This window comes from Phascolarctos cinereus, unplaced genomic scaffold (assembly GCF_003287225.1).
Source record: "Phascolarctos cinereus isolate Bilbo 61053 unplaced genomic scaffold, phaCin_HiC Scaffold_3;HRSCAF=262, whole genome shotgun sequence".
Lineage (NCBI taxonomy): Eukaryota > Metazoa > Chordata > Mammalia > Diprotodontia > Phascolarctidae > Phascolarctos > Phascolarctos cinereus.
The window spans coordinates 74,368,654-74,390,490 of NW_027555736.1; the positions used below are offsets into that span (position 1 = coordinate 74,368,654).

General features: G+C 39.7%; 1 protein-coding gene across 2 annotated transcripts in view; it reads left to right on the top strand.

Moving 5' to 3' along the window:
- Nucleotides 1-21,576, top strand: part of ARHGAP19 (Rho GTPase activating protein 19) — a 57,559-nt gene extending 35,983 nt beyond the window's left edge. For both annotated transcript variants that reach the window (XM_020997037.2, XM_020997038.2), the window contains exons 6-12: nucleotides 176-262; nucleotides 1,734-1,799; nucleotides 2,937-3,128; nucleotides 8,282-8,380; nucleotides 10,590-10,700; nucleotides 11,090-11,168; nucleotides 17,465-21,576. In XM_020997037.2, the coding sequence (XP_020852696.1) occupies nucleotides 176-262; nucleotides 1,734-1,799; nucleotides 2,937-3,128; nucleotides 8,282-8,380; nucleotides 10,590-10,700; nucleotides 11,090-11,168; nucleotides 17,465-17,475 (645 nt within the window). In that variant the 3' untranslated portion in view covers nucleotides 17,476-21,576. The remainder of the gene's footprint in view (nucleotides 1-175; nucleotides 263-1,733; nucleotides 1,800-2,936; nucleotides 3,129-8,281; nucleotides 8,381-10,589; nucleotides 10,701-11,089; nucleotides 11,169-17,464) is intronic.
- Nucleotides 21,577-21,837: the final 261 nt, after the last annotated feature.

Below are 21,837 nucleotides of genomic sequence, written 5' to 3' on the forward strand. Positions count from 1 at the left end.
AAAAATTTTTTTTTTCTAGGAGGAAGGGCTCTTTCAACATGCTAGCCCTATCATAATAGCTACTATGGACAACACGTTTTTTGGAGAAAAGAGTTCATGTGTAAATAAATGAGGTTTTTTCTCTGTCCTCTATCCAGTGTCTTATTACTTTGCATTTATTTTCTTCTTTGAACAGGTCACTGCAAATGACCTTCAGGAGAATATCACAAAACTGAATAATGGGATGACTTTTATGATTAAACATTCTCAGAAACTTTTTAAGGTAGGTATTATCCTAGGACTTAGGCAGCAGTAAAATTAGTGCCAGTAGGGAGGGAATTTAGCTAGGCAGGATCAGAGCTGAGAGTTACCATAAGTTTGATGGAACAGCCAAGTTGGGGATAAAACAGAGGTAACATTTGATCTGTAAAGGCAGGGGTAAAAGAGTCCATTAAGGTCAGTCAGGTGGAATTGGTGACCCCAGATCAAAGACTTGGAAACAAAGGGTTGGGAATCCAGGGAGAAATTCTGGCAAAAAGTCTGAATAGCAAGAGGTCCAGATCTTGGCAAGGGTGTCTGTAAGGGACACAAGCTGGTGTTTGATCCTGCTTCTGCAGCTCTGTGAACCAGGGGCCTCCTCGTGTCCTGCTATCTCAGGCCCTGGAGTGAGGTCGGGCTGAGTCTGCAGTTGGAATCCATAGGATTATCGAATTAGAATGGAGGAGGAAGGTGCTGCTAACATGAAAGAACAGGCTCCTCCTGGAGAGGCATCTCTCCCACTGATTCCCCCTTGCCAATGAGACTTCCTCCCTGTTTCGACTGTAGCTGAGCACGTGCAGTTAGCTCCAGAGCCCTGCAAGTTAACTACTGTGCAGGGGCCTCAACATACAAGATGTACAGGGCCATTAAGACCTCGTGAGATTCAACTGGTGCCGATTTAAAGGGCCAGAGAGCTGAGTTCTTTCCTTTAGACCCCATCCATTAGCAAGCACTCATTAAGTGGCTGCTCTGTGAATGGAGGCCCTCAGGGAGCTTATGTTTTATAGGGAGGATCACTCAGCAGTTTCCTTGACTCTGCCTCTTAGGGTTTACAGGCATCCTTTTCATTTTGGCTGGGGTGGAGGTGGGGAGTAAACTCCCTGAGGGAAGGGGTGAGGATTACTTTTATCTTTGTCCCCAGTGCCTGGCACATAGAAGGTGCTTTATAAATGCTTGTTGGGCAATTGGTGTCCTCTTAGGTGCTGTCCTGTTTTTGGTCACTAAATCCTTTATTCATTTTCCTAAGCTGAGATAGCTAGCCCCCTCCAGAAACATCCTGGATTTTATTACTTCCAGCTCTGTTCTTCCCTCCCTCCCACCCTTTGCCCTTGAGGCTTTTTTGTCATACTTTTATTTTATTTCAGAACAACAGAATTTTTAGAGTTGGAAAAGATACCTTAGATCACAACTAGTTCAGAGATATCAAACAAAACCAGTGAGTGCAGCCCAATCTGGAATAAAATGTCAATGGGAAATGTTGAAGAAAATAACTAAAAACAGTGTTTTCTAAGTCCCTGTGGGACCTGCAGGGATCCTTTTCTACTTGAGTTTGACACCACTGCTCTAGTCCAGCTTCTTCATTTTATGGAGGAAAATACTAAGCCCCGTGGGTTATGAAGTGGTAGAGTCCAGACGAGGACCTTGTTTTCTGTTCCTCCTGTGCTTAGCTGCTCCCTTCCCCACCAGCTCCTGGTTTCTTTCTGTGTTCTATGCAGGCTCCTGCTTATGTTCGGGAATGTGCCAGGCTGCATTATCTGGGCTCTAGGACTCATGCATCAAAGGTGAGCGTTGGGAATTGCTCTTGCTGAAACACAGGAAGTGAGGACCAAGCAAAGAAACAGCCCTACAGCTAAGCCTTCATCATAATGAACACTGTACAAAGTAAAGCGAGGGAGAGCGAAAGCCAGCACATGACTCAAACAGAGGGGAGGCAGAAGAACGTATAGCTTCAGACTGCTCTGTCACAGCTCAAAAAGTCACCAGTCACTTTGAGATTAGTGAAAGAGCAGCTAGGAAGGAGAGCATGGTGATGGTTGGTATGGAAATGATGGGGCCTCTGTCCATCTTTGTCTTCCTCTGCCCCAAGAATTTTCTGCTGATACAGTATAGGAATGGTTGAAAAGATCCACAGTCTACAAGGCCTCAGAAGGTCTTCATTACACCCTTGAGTATTTTAAATGTTCAAAATTGTAAGTGCGACTGATCCAGCCTAGAAATGGCATTTGGAAATAGGGTTGTTCTAGGTTGGGTCTGCCAAGTCACACAATTGTACATATTGTTTTCTTATTTTTAATCCAGTGATGAACAAAGGGCCGCTCTGAATGAGGCAAAGTATAGCCTGTGGATCTGCAATTGAAGCCCATAGTGACTGAGAAGAAAACTCACCATTCAGTAGCAGAAAAATTACAGATTTTTTGTACATGCTCAGAACCTAAGTTATTAAAGGTTAAAGTTTTTCAAATTGCCAAGAACTTTAACCAGGACAATGTTAAGGATCTTTATAGACATTGCCACTATTTTCTTCTGAGTCTTTCCTTATTTTTCTTACTTTTTGGGTTGCTTCTCCATTACATTCCGCAAACATTAAGAACAACCACGCAAAGATTAAGCATTACCTCCTAAATAGTTAAAATTGAAGTCTGTTTTATCCAGTCTTTCTGCCTTCTGCGGTATCCTGTACTTGTCTGAGCCTATGCAGAAGGAAGTTGGGATTGTTTGGGTGGGGCACTGATACCATTATTGAAACCTGTGGGATTTAGAGCATATTTACCTGAGTAAAATAGGAGGCAGGATGGCTGTGTTTCTAAGTGTTGATGGACACTGTGGTATATTTATATTTTTCTTTCTCTTTTTGATTTAGCCTGAAAATAGGAGCTAATAGGATTCCTTAATCTCCTCTTCCTTTGTACTTTCTCCAGGATGACCTGGATCTGCCGACCTCATGCAGTAGCAAGGACTTTCCACTTTCAAAATCCCATAAGAGGACCCGTATGAACACTTGCTTCCAACAGGAAGAGACCCAACAGCGTACAGAGGAGGCCCTCAAAGAGTTATTTCGACATGTTCACAACATGCCTGACTCAGCAAAGAAGAAGAAGCTAATTCGACAGGTATCTGTCCTGAAGCAGAGGAACAGTAACCCTGATTTAGGGAAACAGTCATGGTTATGGGATTGACAGAATATTTTTGAGAATGGTAGAATCTGAATTGATTCTCAGTTTTCTAGGAGTGTGATTATTGAGGCTCTCAGTGACTCCCACTTTTGTTCAGCAAGGGTAAGTGAAAGTGTTTGTTGAGACCTGAAATCCAGGTGGAGGGTCCTCTTTGGCGAGTGTCAGGTATAGCATACCTCAGGATGAGCAGAGGCTGTTGTGGAGCAGTGAGGACACCAAAGAATAGTTCTGTGTGTTTGGAGCTCCATTGAGGCAGGCCTGCTGGTGCCAGCTGGTAGTCCCTGCTGCTGGGGGTACTGTGGCTGCACACACTTGAGTTTGGGAATTCTCAGAAGCCATTGGGAGAAAACCTCAATGTGGTGAAGCCCCCAGAAGAGGGGTGCCACCAGGCTGCTTAAAAAGGGGCAAACCAGCCCAGATTGGAAAAACGGAGCAGGGTAAAGCTTCTGTACCAGTCTGTAATGGGATTGGACCTATGAGTGATTGCTCGCTTCCATGTGTGGTGAGATAGGAAAATTCAGTCTAGAATAAACGAAACAACACAAAATGAAGCTAGATTGAGCTAATAAGCAAAGGAGAAGGATGAAACACAAAGGCCAGCTTCTTGGAGTGGATAAGACACTGAAACTGACCATATGGGGAAGGAAGTTAGCATACGCCCTTTATTTTGCCTCTTTTCTTCTGCCAAGAAGATTGACTTTTGGACTGGAAGAGAGAGAACAAAAATGACCATTAGGGGGTTGATACCCAAGGTTAGTAAAGATATTGTGAGACTGTCATTAATGGATTCTAGTCACTAGGCCCAGAGGGGCTATACACCTGGGTATTGAAAGACCTGGCACCTCTGATGGCTGAAATGCTGTCAGTGGTCTTTGAAAACTTGAGGGGAATGGGAGAGGTGTCACAAGACTGGAGAAAGACAACTATTATTTTAATTTCCAAACAAGAGAATGAAAGCAGTCCTCAAACCATAGATTATTGAGCCTGACTTCAATTTCTGGCACAATTCTAGAATACTTGTTAAAGAGATAGTTCATGAACCTCTGGAAAAGGGAGCAGTGATCACAAATAGTGATAGCATAGTTTACTTACCAAACTGGTCTCATTTTCCTTTTTTTGATTGGATCACTAGAGTGGCACATGAGGGGAATGCCGTCTGTACTTTAAGCAAAGCATGTGGAACTCATAATGTGCAATTTGATGGGAGTAAATGTAAAGTCTCATATTTGGGTTAACAACATCAGTTTCATCAGTACAAGATAAGGGAAGTGTGGTGACATAGTAGTTTATCAGAAGAAAAGGCCTTGGGATGGCCTGCAAGTTCCTTAGAAGTTAGGATTGCAACATGGCGATCTAAAAAGCTAATGCTATATTAGGCTGGGTAAGAGAGGAACAGTAGCCAGGGTTAGGGATTCCTCATTTATTTATCTGGTAAGTTGTATTGTTGCCTTTTATTTCCACATTGCAGTCATTTCTGGGCCATCCTTCCCCTACCTCATCTTTACCAGCCCGCATTACTCTCTTGTAACAAAGAAAAATCGTTAAGTAGAACCATTGGAGTTTGGGCTGAATGAAAAGGGGTGAGGCAGAAAATAATGTCTCATGACTTTTGTTATTTCAGTAGTTGGAAAGAAAACATTCCTGTTTAAGAAGAATTCTCCTGTCCTTGTTCCTAAAATTGATTTGAGATGTGACAGATTATGCCAAGGCAGCCGTCTGTTCAGTTTTGAATATTCAAAGAGAGGCTGATTTTAATCCTCAGCAGAGTAGGTTCATTTAGGCTTCCAGGAGGTCTGCACTGATGGTTAAAGATGTCAAGGAAGGAGAAAAACCAGCCTCTTGAACTAACCAGCACTCTTTGCTATGTGGGCATTGTGGCTAATAAAACTTCAGGGTTGATGAGACCTTAACGGCCATTTAGACCTTTTTTTTATAGAAGAGGAGACAAAGGCCCAGGGATTATTAAGTGTGACTATGTTTTCTTCCTTTGGATCAAAATATAACTTGCATCCCAGGAGTATTAGTATATTTTCTTATTACTTCTATTGTCTTTAGTAAAATTTTTATTGTTTCTATGATTTGTTCTTTGCCCTCATTATTTAGGATGTCATTTTTAGTACTTACTAAAATATGCATCTTTTATTTCCTTTAATAATTAAAATATTTATCCAATTATGGTCTTTAAATGAAGTGTATAAAACTTCTGCTTTTCTGTGTTTATAAGTTTTGTGCCTTAGTATGTGATCAATTTTCATATACAGTAATTGGCATAGAGGCTTTGTAATAGTTCGTACAACTATAGGAAGGGGATATATTTGTAATTGTTAAGGAGAGAATATTACAAAAGGCAAAATAAACTATTTTGCATAGACATAAGCTTTTGGCACAAAGAAAATAAATGTAGTTAGAAAAAGAAATGCAGCTATACACAAAGCTGTGTGTCAGAAAAGAAAAATCTTGGCATAAAACTTTTTTGATAAAAATCTAACATCTAAAACCTATAAGGAATCATTACAGATTTTTAAAGATTGAGCCATTCCCCAGTAGATAAGTGGTCAGAGGATGTGGAAAAATCTTAAAAGAAGAAACACAATTTATCAACAACTGTTAAAAAGAATTTAGAATTGCTAGTAGAGAACCCAAATTTAAATTTAAAATAACCTTTATATCACTTTACACTCATCAAATTGACAAAGATGGAAAAATCCATTGCTGACAGGGATGCAAAAAAATAGCCCTTGGTAAAAGCAGTGAAAGGGATGGACCATTTTGGAAAACAATTTGAAATTAAGCAAGGAAAGTTGGAAAAATTTTCATACGCTTTGATCCATTGATCTAATTATTGTACCCGTACCCCAAGCTGACCTACATGTGTGACAATATTCCTAGCAATACTACATTATAAGGAGCTGTGAATATGAGGAATTCAAAAAAATAAAAGAAGACTTGTACAAAGTGATGCACAGTGGACAAAGCAGAACCAAAAAGATGCATGATGATTACAATTATATAAATGACAATAAATTTGGAGGGCAAAACATCCTGATGGTAAACATTGGAGAATGCTGATGCTAACTTAAAAAGCATATGCTTTTGTTTTAACAACAGGAAAGTACCAGAGTAACAAGGGTAGCTGTGCTATCTGTCACAGTTACATACCCTGATGTCTTATTTAACTGTTTCCAGGGATTGTACATTGGGAGAGTCAATTAAAAGAACACCAGGGGTTTATGTATAGACATCATTTATGAATTAAAAGAAAAAATGTTTTTTGGAAGAGAAAAAGCTGGTTCCTTTGGGTAGGATTCTGCTATACCTTAATATTTCTCGCAATAGGGAATGACTTACAGTATTGAAATAACTCTCTTAGAGGAGTTTGCATTTGTGAAATACAGCTCTTCTGGAGCTAATGCCAATAGACAGTCATAAATCTTCAGTCTTGAAAAGATGAAGCCAAAGTAGTGGATTAGAGGTGGCAACCTAGCTAAACTCTCTCAACATTGCCCTCCAAACAACTTTAAAATAACATCTCACATCAAATTTTGGAGTGGCAGAGCCAACAAAAAGTTAAGATGAGACATTTTTCTGGCCTAAGAAAACCTAAGAAGTCCACAGGAAAGGTCTGGGGTGGAGGCCCATAAGCAGCTCACACACTGTGTGGCAGCAATAGCGACTGCAGTAACAGCAGCAGATTTGGGAGCTCTCAGTCCAGAGACAGGAGAGGGGTCAGACAACTGTTTAGAAAGGGAACCCATTGCTGGCACTGGGTACAGCTGGCGTGGCTTGGCAACTCTATTACTCATACACAGTTGTGGGTCACAATTCCAGGGTGGAGAAGAGTGCTTGTGGTTGGTCATGAGGGAACAGGGACTCTTTCTGGGTCAAGACCAGAGTGCAGACTACGAGAGCAATGACAGATCATATCACCTTGGAAATACCCAAAATGTGCAGACCCCCAGAGCTAGCTCTGGAAACAGCAGCATGAAAAAGCCTAAAGCTTGGGACAGTGTGTCCCCACCCCCAGGGAAGCAGAGCCCACCTTAAATGTAAAGTTCAAAGTCAAGGAATAGGCTGGAAAAATGAGCAAAGAACAAAAAGCAAACCTGACCACGAAAAGCTACTACAGTGGCAGAGAAAACCAAGACCATTTGGAACCAGCCCCAAAGGGCTATAAAACTCTGTGTGCCCTTTGACCCAGAAGTGCCACTCTTAGGTCTGTACCTCAAAGAGATCAAAGAAAAGGCAAAAGGACCTTTTTGTACAAAAATATTTATGGCACCTCTTTGTGTGATGGTAAAGAATGGGAAATCGAGGGGATACTCATCCATTGGAGAGTGGCTGGACAGGTTGTAGCATGATTGTGATGGAGTACTGTTGTACTATAAGACATGACAAGGGTGATAGTTTCAGAAAAACATGACAAGACCTCTGTGAACTGATGCAAAGTGAAGTGAGAACAGCCAGGGGATCATTGTGCACGGTAACAGCAATGTTGTAATGATGATCAACTATGAAAGACTGGGTTACTGTGATCAATGCAGCGAACCAAGACAGTTCCAAAGGACTCATGGTGAAAAATGCTGTCTACCTCCAGAGAGAGAATTGATGAACTGAGTACAAATTAAATTATGATTTTCTCACTTTAAAAAAAATGGCTAATAGGGAAATATGTTTTGCATGATTTCACATATATAATTGCTATCATGTTGCTTGCCTTCTCAGTGTTGGGGGAGGGGTGGAAGAGAGGGAGAAGATCTGGAATTCAAAATTTAAAAACCAAAGAATTCTAAAAATAATAATAAATTAGAAAGAGCCAGCCCTCTTCAGTCCCAGGGCCTTTCTGAGCTTCAGAAGTCCTTATTCTTTTCAATAATTTATATTAAGGTAAGGCATATGGTAGTGTAAATGAACTTTGGATACCACAAGAGCATTTTTTTGGTACGTATTTCTGCTTTTATGCATATATTCCTGGATGGTAGACTTGAAAGGCATACAATTTGGGAATCTTTTGGGCATTTGTATTTGGATACTTGGAGAGGCATCTGTTGCTGGGAAAATAATAATAAAATATCCTATTTATCCTCTCCAAGTTTAATAAGCAGCCAACAGCTCAAACTCCAGGAGCAGATGGATTTACTCCCCAGTTTCAGAAACGGACCCGTTCACGCTCCTTCAGTGGACTTATTAAGGTAGGTAGGTCCAACCACAGAGTTGTCAGTATTACCCTAGGAGTTTTTGGTGGATATAAACCTTGTGCTGATCCTTTAACTATCTGTGAAATAATTTTCTATTCTTTAGGTGTTCCTGCAAAAGGTGCATTTTTCTGGGTTGCTGGGATGAAGTTTGGGAAAACTTGTTATGATAGGCATTTTGATGTGTAATAACTATAAATTGGGAAGGGGGAATATCCTTGTAGGACTTTGGTGGTATCATTAAAGCAGTGAGGGTTGACACAGCCACAAACCACGGGTGGTTCTCAGTCTTGACAGGTGTCGGTGGCGTTTTCCACCAGCTTCCTTTGTGCCTGTGACTTTCTTGTTCAGTAATGGGAAATGTTTCTCTTTTCCTCTAACTTGCTCTTATGTTTTCACAAACTTGAAGTTTGTTAATCTGGGAGGAGGTTGTGACCAAGGGGCTTGTTGCATGTTAAATCCCTGTGGGAAGTTTTAGGATAGAGGTAGTAATAAAAATAAGGATAAGGAGGGATCAGGATTAGATCTATGATTTCACTGGCACAGAGAACTGCCCTCTACCAAAGCAGGCTGGCAGCTTCCCTGAAACAGTCTGAGAGACTTGCCTAAAGCCCGGAGAGACTGTGACTGTCCCAGCGTCACAGAGACAGTGTGTGTCAGAGGTGGGACTTTATCGGGGTCTTCCTGGTCCTGAGGTCAGCTCTCTGTCTACTCCTCTATTCTGTCCCTCATTAGAAACTGACAAATCTCTTAAAAAATAGTATATATTCCTGGCCCCAAATTTTGGAATGCTGATACACCTATATCAGTCATATTTTTTGTTCTTGTATTGTGGCATTATTGTCATTCCTTATTTGTCTGTAGGCATCTTTTTAGAGGTTTTTGTTTTCCCCCAATCACTCAAATAGCTGAATCTTAAATTAAGATGTGCTACCACCAGGTGGTGGTAGATGCATTGGTTTCACAGAATGTGAATTACCAGGCTTCAGAGAGACAGGATTAACTGGGAGAGAGATTCACATATTTTTCTACTTATTATCTTAAGGAGAAAAAAGCCTATTAAAACATACCTTATAGCAACACTTACAAAGTACTGTACTTCATTTAAAATGCAAATATTACTATAAAAGTTCTTTTGTACAAATTAGTGCCCTTCTCACTAGATTACAGCCTTTCCTGATCCCAACCCAATGTAATTGTAATCAGTAAGCTCATCTGATTAGAAGCATCTTCAAGCTTTGTTCTGGCAGGTGGCTCTGGGGATTGCTGATGTTTAACATCTCCAGCCCATCTCTTCCTCCAGCATTTACTGAACACCTATTCCACTCAGGCACTTGGGGTCAAAATTTTTCCGTTAGTGGCTAGGTCCTGTTGAGGCTTTTAGAATTAATTAAAAGAATGCTTGCTAGTTTCCTTATACGTTAGAAAAATTCACTCTTCTCTCTCTGTCCGTGTGTGTAACTGCAGGTGAGATGTGGAAACCAGTTAGAAGAGAGTGGTTTTCTGTAATGCTTAGGAAACCTGCCTTCTGGGGGGAGGGGTGGGGTGGGGTGGGGTGTGTGTGTGTGTGTGTATATATAACACCTCCTTCAGAGTGTAGCAACCTGTAGCTTTTACAAGTTGCCTTGTGAACAGACTTGCTCTTCAAAACCATTTCCTCAGCACTGATTTCCAAGAGTGTGTATCTTGATGAGAGCACAAGATTTAAAAAATGATCTTATCAAAGAAAGATTATCATGCATTCTAAGTAGAGTAAGACAGATTTCTGGCATGAGTCCTAATGAGGGAGTCCTTGGGTTGTGACAAATACTGACATACATGATAGTTGTAACAAGTTAAGAGGTTTTTTTTTACAATGGTCCAATGCCCACTTCCCCACTAGGATTTCCACAAGCATTTTGGAATTGACATATATAAGCTAGTTTAAATTGATCTTAAAGTTATTTTTGTCTTACCCCTCTGCCCTTTAGACCTTTCCCTCCATTTTTAAGTTCTTCAGATTAAGTGGTCACTTGAATATTGAAATGCTTCTCTTCATTTTTAGAGATTTGAACAATTCCTGACCTGGGTCCAAGGTTTTGTGCTAGGCTTCATGCAGAATTAGTTAGAAAGATAGGTTCTGTGCACCTGAGGAATATATCTTAATATTGTAGCTATGATGCCTTTTTTTTTCTTCTTCTAATGATGTTTTTTCTTCTTAAATTAGCGGAAAGTCCTGGGGAATCAGATAATAATGGAAAAGAAAAGTAGGTGTTGTACTCCAGAATCTGTGGATATTGGTGAAATGAACAGATCCAGCAAAGAAAATGTGAACTTAGTAAGAAACTGTTCTTGTCTTTTATGTTTATGGGAGATAACATAAAGATAAGTAGGGACGTCTCAATGTCTTTCTTGTTTTCCATTTCATTCTGCCAATGGTCCTTGTTTTCATTTTCCCCACATAGTCCCTTTTGCTGAATCTCTTCTCCTTGTGAGACTTTATTGTTTGCCTAGAACTACATGGCTCATGTCACTAATCATGTACTATATTTAAATATTTGTGTTTTGGTAGATTAGCAACTGAATATGTTAAAATTTTCATGGGACATAAACTAATTCTAGTAATACTTATGTAAATAAATAGAGCATTTGCTTTGATATCACAATCTCACTACAGGAGTGACACTAGAACACCAGAGTCATTATAAAAACTGTCTTGTGTTCCAGGTTTGTTCTGGATCTCCAGCACTGAAGGCGACACCAGCAAGGTTAAAATTGTCTGAAGGCAAGAAAGAAGGGAGAAAAGGTACCACATAGCTGGTTTGTCTTTTAGCCTCTGTTATTTTTTGTACGCATACACTTTTGCAGCTAGAAGATGGCATCCACTCCCTTAATAACTTTTTTTGAAAGAAGATGTGTATAGAATATTATGGAAGGCGTTATAGGAGAAGAAGAGAAGTAAGCATGGCATAGTGGACAGAATCTTGGGCTTGGAATCAGGACAACCTGGATTCAGATCCTGTCACTGATTTTTCCTAGCTTTGTGACCTCGGGCAAGTCAGGCAACTTCTCAGATCCTCCATTGGCTGATCTGTAAAATGGACATAATGATAACTGTAGTGCATGGCTCATAAGGTGGTTGTAAAACTTATATGAGATAATGAGTTCCAGTGCTTTGCAGACTTTAAATGTGCTATGCAGAAGTTATTTTGAAAGATATCTAAGCTCTTAGAATTTGTAAGGTAGTTGGGGAGATTTGACTTATTTGAAAGACTTAATACCTACAGAGTAATTCTTTTTAAAGAGAATGCTAGTGTAAATTGTCATAATGCAAGCCAAGTAGATAAGTGCTGAGGGAATGCACAGTAAAAGGAGTGATTACAGTCATCTGGGATGAATAAAATATCAAACATTTAACAAGTTTTTGGGAGCAGGCAGCAAATTCTATTTTGAGTTGTTACAACTGCTGTAACTGTAGTCATTGTGGCTTACTAATTAAGTAACAGCCAGCTTCCTTTTCCTTCTGAGGGACATTTGAATTGTCATAATGAAAATCCTCATTCAAGTTGCTTTTGGCCCAAAGGAATGATAGGTTGGGAATTCTGTTCCTCATAGGCTATACAACTTTGTAATAGGTGGTGGTTACCATACTTTACTCTAAGGAAGATTGCATGGAACTTGGTCATTATGTAGTTATAATGTAGTCTTGTCTCTAGATTGACAAAGTATCTTGGTTTGAAGGCCTGATTTTGCTAAAACTTGAGGGCAGTTGTTTGTGATGTTCCAGAGGAGGTGAACAAAATAATATTTTTCTAGGTGAAACTTTTCATCTTTTTAGAGAACTGAAATTCAGTTCAGTTCACAGTTTCATTATCTCAGAATAGCTCCTCTGCCATTGGGCATAGTTTGTCTTTATCCAGCTGGCTCTTGGGTGGCCAGTAGGGCCTTTAAGCCAGAGGAGTATGAGGAATGAAGAGAGGAATCTCCAGGTCCTCAGAATGAGTTTATATATCACATTTCTCACCTAAATTGGCATGTTATTTTACCATTATTCTTTTAAAATAAAATAAAATATTTACTGACAGGGTCTGTTTGCCTATATCCTTCATGCCTTCCTTCTTGTTAAAAGGAGAAGGTGTTCTTACTCAGGGCTGGCAGCCCCTCTGAGACCTTGATCCCTACTTTCTTGCCTCTGTATCACTTCAGTCTTTCTATCTCTTTTTATCATCTTCAGTCTTTCCTTTTCCACTGGCTTTTTTCCTCTCCTTTCAAACATGTAGGGATTCCCCCTTGTATAGAAGAATCTTCATTTGGCCTTTAACATTTCAAGTCACAATTCTTTGTTTTCTTTTCATTGCCAAAGTTTTTGGATGACTCAGTTTCTTCACTACCCACTCACCCTTAATTTCATCATGGTTTCTGCCATCATCTCTGCTGAAAGTCTTGTCTTGAAGGTCACCAGTATTCTCTGAATTTTCAAATCCAGGGCTGTTCTCTGAGGCCTTGTTCTTCTTGACTTCTTGGACACTTAAAGCCATGGCTCAACCCTTCCTTCTTCAGACTTTTCTCTTAGCTATACTTTTCTTGTTCTCCTTTCACAGTGACCAAAAATTCTCCTTTTCTTTTTAATGATAAGGCTTTATGATTTCTTTCAACCCCTGCTTAAAAGCGTACTCTAAAGTTTTGCCCTGGTCTTTCGGTTATTCTCTTTTTATATTTATTTTCCTTTAGAGATCTTCTCCAGTCCCGTAATTTTTGTTTTTGAGGGTTTATTTTGTAGCCTGTGACTTTGCTTGAACGTATTAATTATCTCAATTAGTATCTCTGCTGATTTCCTGGGATTTTCCAAGTAAACCATCATATCATCAGCAAATAGTGATATTTTTATGTCTTCTTTACCTGTCTTTACATCTTTAATTTCTTTCTCTTCTATTAATGCTTTTGTACCATTTCCAGAATTGTATCAAATAATAGTGGGGAAAGTGAGTATCCTTGTTTTACTCCTGTATTTAATTAGAAAAAGTTCTAGTGTATCCCCATTGCATGTGATACTTGCTTTTGGCTTTAGAAAGATACTTTTTATGATATTAAGAAAAGGGCCCTCTATGCCTTTAGTTTATAGTTTTTTGTTTTTTTAGCATAAATGAATCTTATTCTTTATCAAAGGCCTTTTCTGCATCTCTTGAGGTAACTGCATGGTTTTTAATATAATTAATTATGTTGATGGTTTTCTTAATGTTGAACCATTTTTGCATCTCTAGTGTACATTCAACTTGGTCAGAATGATTTCTTGAGTTTAATAAATGTTAGATTATTTTCTGGATTCAGAAAGTTCATTGGATTGTAGATTTAGAGCTGGGAGGGCCCTGAGAGGTCGGTGGGCCCACCCCCTTCATTTTATAGAGGAGGATCCTGAGAGAGCTGAGGCAGCCAGCCCTTATAAGGCCACTCAGGTAGGAAGGGTCAGAAGGATTTGAACTCAGGTCTTCAGACCCCAGAGTCAGTGCTTTTTTCGTCATATCAAATCACAGAACTGACTTCCATAGCTTTTGTTAATGTTCAGTGACTGACAAGTCAAATCGCTAGGACTGACTTCTCACCTGAGTTCTGCTGCCAGGTTTTCAGCTGTCAGCTGCACATCTGGTTTGGCTGGTCTCCTTTTATCTTGAATTCAGCATTTTTCCAAAGCTGCATTCTTTTCTTCTTCATCACCTTTTCTTTTTATATAAGTGGGACCATCTTTTCCCAGTCACTCACACTTAAAGTTTTGAAGTTATAGATAAAAACTCCGTCTTTAGTCAAAGGATGGATAATGGTTTCCTGCTTTAATTCCTTGCCTTCAGTTCTCATTACCAACATACTTGGACTATTGCATTAAGCTTACCTTCCCAATCTACCCCGTATATAACCATCAAATAAATTTTTGAAAATCTCACTTTAATCATGGCACTCCCCCAAGGGGAGAAAAGAAACCTGAAAACTTTTAATGTCACTTGATTACTTATAAAGTCTAAACTCTTTAGACTAGCATTCAAAGACTGCTACAGTCTTGCCCAGTCTAAATTTCCAGCCTTATCTTTCACTGTAATCCTACGTAAGCCCTTCACTCTAACCAAACTGGGCTATTCATCATCTTCTGAGTGCACCTTGTGTTTTCCCTGCTTTGCTCCGATTATTTCTCCTACCTGGAATGTCTTCCTTCCCATCATCACCCATAGGGAAGGGTGTGTGAGTGATGACTACAAGTGAGACACCCTTTTGTCTGTGGATACCTCATCCACCTTTCAGAATCCTCCTCAAATTCTGCCACTCATGAAGTTTTACCTAACTAGACCTACAGAATCTCGGAGGTCATTCTCGAGATAAAAGCAAGAGAGCACCTTCCCTCATAGAGGTTATATTTTGTTGTCATCTTGTCCAGCCTTTATCTGAATGGGAATCATCTTTACAATATTATTGACAAATGGTCATCCAGCCTCCAGATGAAAACCACCAGCAGTGGAGAGCTCAACGCTATGTGAATGGTATAGTTAAAAATTTTTTTTAAAAGAGAAAAGTAAAGAAGAGTCAGGAGAGATCTGGGTTCACATCCTGTCTTTGACACTCAACTAGTTGTGCAACTCTGGGCAAGTTGCTTAAAAGTCTTTTGAGTCTTAGTTTCTTTATATGAATGAGGTTAAATGTTAGTAGTAAACACCTCATGAGTTGCTGTGATGATCAAATAAAGTAATGTATTTAAAGCCCTTTGTAAACTTTAAGTGCAATATCAATGTCAGCTATTATCATAGGGTAACACGTTCTCCTTTTGGATGGTTTTAATTATTGGGAAGAGTTTACCTCTTTTGTGCCTAACTCTGCCACTGCAGCTTTCCCCCATTGTTTTGACTTTTCTGCATTCAATTAAAAAAAGTCTGATACATTTTCCAAAAGAGAGCTTTTCATTAATTAAAGATGGCAGTCATGTTCACTCTCAATCTTATCTAGTTTAAACATCCCTGTTTCATTCAGTTGATCTTCCTGTGGCATGGTTTTAATCTTTGTACCCTCATTGTTGCCCTTTTCTAGACACATTCTGATTTGTTGGTGCCCTTCCTAAAGTGTGGCAACCAGAAGTGGACCCAGTACTCTAACCAGGATAGAGTAGTCAAGTTGGACTGCTGCCTCCCTTCTTCTGGATGCTATTCTTCTGTTAACACAGCCTAAGACTCATTAGCTTTTTGGCTGCTCTGCCACACTGTTGACTTATTTTGAACTAATACCCCACTCTTATCCCTAAGCATTTTCCCTGTGTTGCCTAGCCATGCCTGCCATCCTCAGTTTCCTTATCTGTAAAATTCAGGTAGGGTACCAGATGATCTTTGCTCTAAAATTCAGTTATCATGCACTTATGCTTTTTGTTTTTTTTCAACCCAAATTTAGGACTTTAAATATTTGTAGTCAATGCCATCTTACTGGCCTCTCTCACTTCAGCCCATCCGGAAGGTCTTTCTGACATGTTAGTTCTCTCCAAATCTCCCCTTCTTGTCCATAAGGATATTTATTTCAGTGGATCTGGGATCTCATCAATGTGGATATTCCCTCGAGTAGGGTGGATTGAAGTCCCTCATTGCCTTCTGCTATGTACCGATCTTCCCAGAAATCTCTTGGGAGTCACCTTATTGAGCAGATATACCCAGAACTCATGATCTAGTCATTCTAGTCATATATAATATCTAACATGTCCATAATGAGTTTAATCCTATCAAATCTTTGTGTAACCTAAAAGGTTGAATGTACTTCTTTATCTTAATAGCTCTAGTTTAATTCATTTATTACCCACACACGGCATTTATCTCTAGATATGAGACAATTATTTCTGTTCTGCTTGTATGTTGTCATTTTGTAGTTTTCTAAAATACAAGGCAATATATGATATTGTTCCATGTGAAATACAGCTTATCTCCCCAATTAGATTGAAAGGCAAGGGCTTTGTCTTATTCTCTGTATGTCTCCTTCAGTATTTCAAGGATCTATGCTTTTGGTAGTGTAGATACTTCCTTCATCAGTTCAGACTATAGCCACTCTGACTTCTTAGCTATTTTCTGAGAATTGGTATGGTTAAAAAAAAAATCATTCTGTGGCCAGTCTGTGATGAGCTTTATCAAACTTAGTGAAGTTGGTCCTTGGACAGTACACACACTCTTATACTAAGAAGTCCTCCAGAAAATCATGTGCTCATGCAGAGGTGGCCCTGAGTTCTCGAAGGTTGGTCCAGGGGAACACATGGTCTGACTGGTTCTACCAGGCCCAGCATTAAACCAAGCCTTTGTTTGCTTGGCCAGGCTTCCAATAACTCAGGATCATGGCTGCATTAAAATGAGGCATGAGCAAATGCCTTTCTGGATGACTTCTTTGTTTAAGAGTGTATGGTATTAAATAAACTGTACTGGGTACTCAGTACCCAAGTCTTCCTCCAAGGGCCACTCATGGCACAGAGATGACTCTGGAGTTTTGGAAGCATGACTTTGGATAGCTTCTGCCAAGTTGGGAAAGCTTTGAAGATGGGCTTTGTGACATGTTTTAGGTTAAGAGAGGCTTATCACCATGTTGGTTACAAGTTGATGAACTTTTTGGCCACAGTTGCTCTTGAAATTGACTACCAAGTATGACAGAAGTTTTAATCTGTGTCAAGTGAGGGAGTTCATGCACTGGAAAACTGTCTTCTTGAAGGATTGAAGAGTGAATGTCTCCAGAGGGGGTGAGGGACTTACCCAAGAGCATGCAGACAGTGACCTTGATACGGATAGAATTTGAATCCAAGCTCCCTCTTCCCAAATCCAGCCTTCTGTGCTCTTTCTCCCACATTGGATTTCCTTTCCTATGGGACCTTGCCCTGTGACCTAACATGCTGAGATCAGAACAAATGTAGGTGGTGAGACTAAGTTGGAGAGAAAGAAGTCACTGGAGAAACTTTGCAAAGGTTTGCTGAAAGGGTCACTCAGAGGGAGAATCACAGGTGCATATTTCCTAACATTTACATATTTTTTTTTACACATTCATATGTTTAAACATATTGCATACTTGTTCAAGTTTATTAATTCTGTTATTCCTCTTTAAATCTAGGAATCCTGTAAAGGAAACCAGAATCCTCAGGCTTTCCAACCAGGAGCCTTCCATTTAGTGCAATCTAAATAGGAGTCAACATATCTAGTAAAGCATGGACTTGCAGCCTGCCTCCTGCAATTTGATTTTCAGAGCCAACTAATGCTATGACTTGACTGTTACCTCTAATTCTACTCACTGGATAATTATTTGGAAACTGTGCCTTATGAGAGAATGTTGTGAACTTGTGTATGTTTTCATTTTTTTTATTATTTCAGAATATGGGGAAACCACTATCTAATAAACAGCTTACACAATAGGTTGAATATTTTGAATAAAGTGGGCATGAGAGTTCATGCAATGTAGCAGCTCAGTAACTTCTTTTTTAATCCAGTATTTGTGTTCCTCTCTCAGTATCTGTCTTTTCAATATTGCCTCAAGCTTTCTTTGGCTACTGGCAGATTTATTTTTGTACTGATAGTTTTGGCTTTTCTTTGTTTTAATAGATTGTTTTCTGCTTGAAAATCCTTCGTTTCCAATTATAAAAGCCTCAATATATGAGGCTTTGAGCCATTTTTCAATGTCATTTGGCCTTCCACTTTTGTCTTCAGGAAGAATCCTCTTAGGTTTGGGGAAACTGTGTACTCTCTTGCTTTCATATCTCTTATTTCAGTGTTTGTATCTTCATCTGAGACTGTTCAGGAATCTCTTTTTGGAATATTTTCTTGGGATCCAGAGATTGGAATGTGTTTATCTGAATTAAAGCATGAAAAAACCAACAGTCTGCATAAACGCTGTAGTATTTAACAAATATTTTGGTTATTTTGTGTTTTACCATTTAAATTATCACATACTCTTTTTTCCCCCATTTTTCCTTTTCTTATCATTTACAATGACAAAACAGCGTGTTGTTGCCAACTTCTCGCCTCTTCAGTCAGTTGCCTCTTGTCTACACACATATCTCTGTTTCCTTTTTAGAACCTTTGCCCTTTATTGTTTCTGTGGCAAATATCTGGAAATCAGATCAGAAAAGTTGCTGACAACTCATAGGAGATCTGTTAAAATATATGTACCAATGGGCTGTATGTGGTAGAAGCTCTGTACTGTGAGTGGGATGGAGCCAGCTTGCCTGGTATTGAGAATTGGGAGAGTCATATGGGGAGGCAGAAGTACCCAAATTGTGTTTTCTCAGGGAGACCTATACAGTCAAGTTCTCCTGGCTTCTGAGAGCAAATTGAGGGTGTTGGGGTATCGCTCGGAATGATGGATTTGGTGAAATCTGTGGCTTATCTCCAATCCTGAAAGGAATGTTTGTTATCCTAATGTCATCACTCCTCATTAGGGTGAGTGTGCATGGTCATTCAAAGATGGTGCCAAAGACTTGAGTGGAGTGAGGTGGGTTGGTCAGTAGGAGGCTCGTATACATACAAAAACGTGTGTGTGTGTGTGTGTGTGTGTGTAGGAGCAGTCGTGGGCTATGTGTTGAACTTGCATAAATTATTAACAAAGCAAACATCTTTGTTAGAAACTTATGTCATGCTGCCTCTTTTGGTGTCAGCATAGCAGGGCTTGAGGTTTTCCTTAAACTAGTAAAAAATGCTGTTATCATTGAAATGAAAGTTTATCCTGATTGTCGGAGGATATGTGCATTGCATATGCAGCTTAAGTGCCAGCCCACCCTTCCACATTTCTGGTTTCTGGGTCTCAGTTTTGTTAGTGTAATTTTAGAAGTGAAGGCAAGTAAGAAACAGTAACTCCCTGTCTGATAGAGCGGAAGCTTGGTTTGAATGAGGTGAGGGATGCAGTAAAATAAGACAGTGAGGGGTTGTTCTCATCCAGAGAAAATTGAGGTTATTTAAAAAAACTTCTCATAATCAACCAAATTACATATTTGGTATCTAACATTTTTTCCCCATTTAAAAACAAATAACCATCCTCCTTAGCTACATATCAGTGAATCCAAAGGAGCCGGGTTATTTTTGCCACTTAATTAAAGGAGAATACGACTCCATGTTTGTTAGCTTTCTTTTTCTTCTTCTTCCTTTTAAACTTAATGTTTTCTTAAGCTAGAACAGAGAGAGCCTAGGCAGTTGGTCTAACATCAGGTTGGAAGGGGAAATGGACAGTCCAGCACCCTCTGGTCTACGAGGAGATTAGTTATTTATGGTGCTACCTTAGAGAAGTAATTGATATTATGGCATTAGTTGTTTGGGTGATGGTTATTACTGGAGAGCGTTCCCAGAGTAACGTAAGAGTAATAATGCCTAACCACTCCCTTGGCCAATGTAACTTGTGTGACTTGTGAGGCATTTCCTGTGTTATTAACTTATCGTTCTCATTGTCTTAAGGGTATCATGGGTCATTTTGCTCACAAAAGTTAAAAGTTCAGGTGTTATTTATAATTTGAGGGGTTAACTTCCTCCTGTGTGATACTAGACTGACCTAATAGTGGTGAAATCATATGCAAAAAGGGGCTTAGCCTTTTATCATTTGCTACGACTTGACATCTCCCATCAGGAGCTGAGAAGGTATGTACTATATTGGAGCCAAAGTCTGTATTTGACACACCTTTTTTTGGGAGGGGGAGATAATCTCTAAGTTATTAGGTTTATATGCTCTGCTATCTGTGTATTTCCTATGTTAAAATAGCTTTTTTGGACAGGCATCTTGCCATTTTACATATTTTATTTCTTTCTAGGGTTAGAATGTTTTTTTTCACGTGATGCCAATTCAAAGCGCTATATTTATATGAAATGTGGACCACTCTTATTCTTTGAGAGAGTGATGATACTGATGGGATAAATGGAGAACCACTGGCACCAGCATTTCTGACCTTTTTGATTCTATGTGGGCTGTTTCAGAAATACTGCAGCCGTGAAAGTAAGGAAGTACTTCTGCTGTGTGTGGCCCACACTGGGGAAGCAAGGGCCTAGTCTGACCTCTTGAAACTACCCTAGAGCAGACACCATGCAAGGGAAGGAATGCAGCTTTGACAGTGTTTTCCCTGGCTGAGAGTCAGTGTTCAAAGGAAAGCCCTGGGAACTCTGATTGTAACAGGACTGTGGTCATTGTCAGTCTTAGAGGTGAAGAGGCTCCTTCAGCCAGCCTGAGTTCACTGTGCCAGGTCATAGGATTGGTCTTAATTGTAAGGTCATTCTCTTCTCCTGCCAATACTGACCCTAAATAAATATTTCTACTTAATTTCTTTCAAAGGATTGGGATGCAATTGAAACTATGCTTTTCTGGTTGAGTTTGGGATCATTTTGAATTGTGCTATGGGGTGATTGGCAACATGTAATTGAGGAAATCATCTTTGAAGTGGACTCTTCTTTCTGCTTTTCACATTCTATGCCACATTGTTACATCCTATATCATTCCACTTGTCCTCAGGGTGGTCAGGGCAGGCTTCTGTGGAGCTGATTGCCTCAGTTGCAAGCATCCAGGTAGCTGCAAGTGCTGGGAAAAGTGAGATTAAGAATAACATAAACCCCAAGGAGGGAGCTTTTTCCCCTTTATTTCCTCAGAAGAAATGTCCTGGATTAGAGCCTGAATTGATACTACCATATTGTCCAGTGCTGGGAAGATTTTCTTTTCCCGAGTTTCAGAGCATATGAGAATCTTTCTAAGCCAGTGGTTTATTTGACTTTGCAATTAGTGTAATCTAAACAGCTTTATAAGAAATATCCAGCATTTCCCACCAGCTTAGATTGGCCTTTGAACAATATAGTGTTGATTGAAGGGCCAGTGAGTAGGTATAGCCCAGAATAGCCCAAGTGCCGAGTTGCCATAGAAACCGTGGTATGTGAGACTACAGCCAGCATGAACAGCCTTAGAGAACTAAAAAGAGTCACTGAATTCTGCCTCAAACCTGTTGGAAAGTAACATGGTACAGCCTGTGAGGCTCCTTCATACGCAGCAGGTGCTGCCCTTGCATGGTATTAGAGGTCCAGGAATAGACAGCTAAGGTTTCTGAGAAACAGACAAACAAAAAAACTGCTCTGTTTTTCTAAAAAAAATTTCATTCTACTATATATGTATAACTGTAAACAAGTATATGTAACATGGTCTCTGTAACTTCCTTTATTGTGTTTCTGTAATGTTCAAAGATTAAATTTTTTTGTTTGCTCTTTAAACACTTTGACCAGCTCTTTTATTACAACAGTTCATTTCTGCTGATTTGGTGAGGGGGGAAGGCATCTTGTTTTATATCACGTGGGGCCTCTGCCAGGAGGTAGAGGTGAATGCAGCACCTTAGCTCGCTTGTTTATAGGCTAGCAAGGTTCACTGGGAAATGGAGAATGGGAAAGAGCTAACCTGATCTTGGTAGGAGATAATGTTGATGCTTCAGTATGTTCCGAATTTTATTTTCCATTGGCTAGGACCTGACCTTGTAT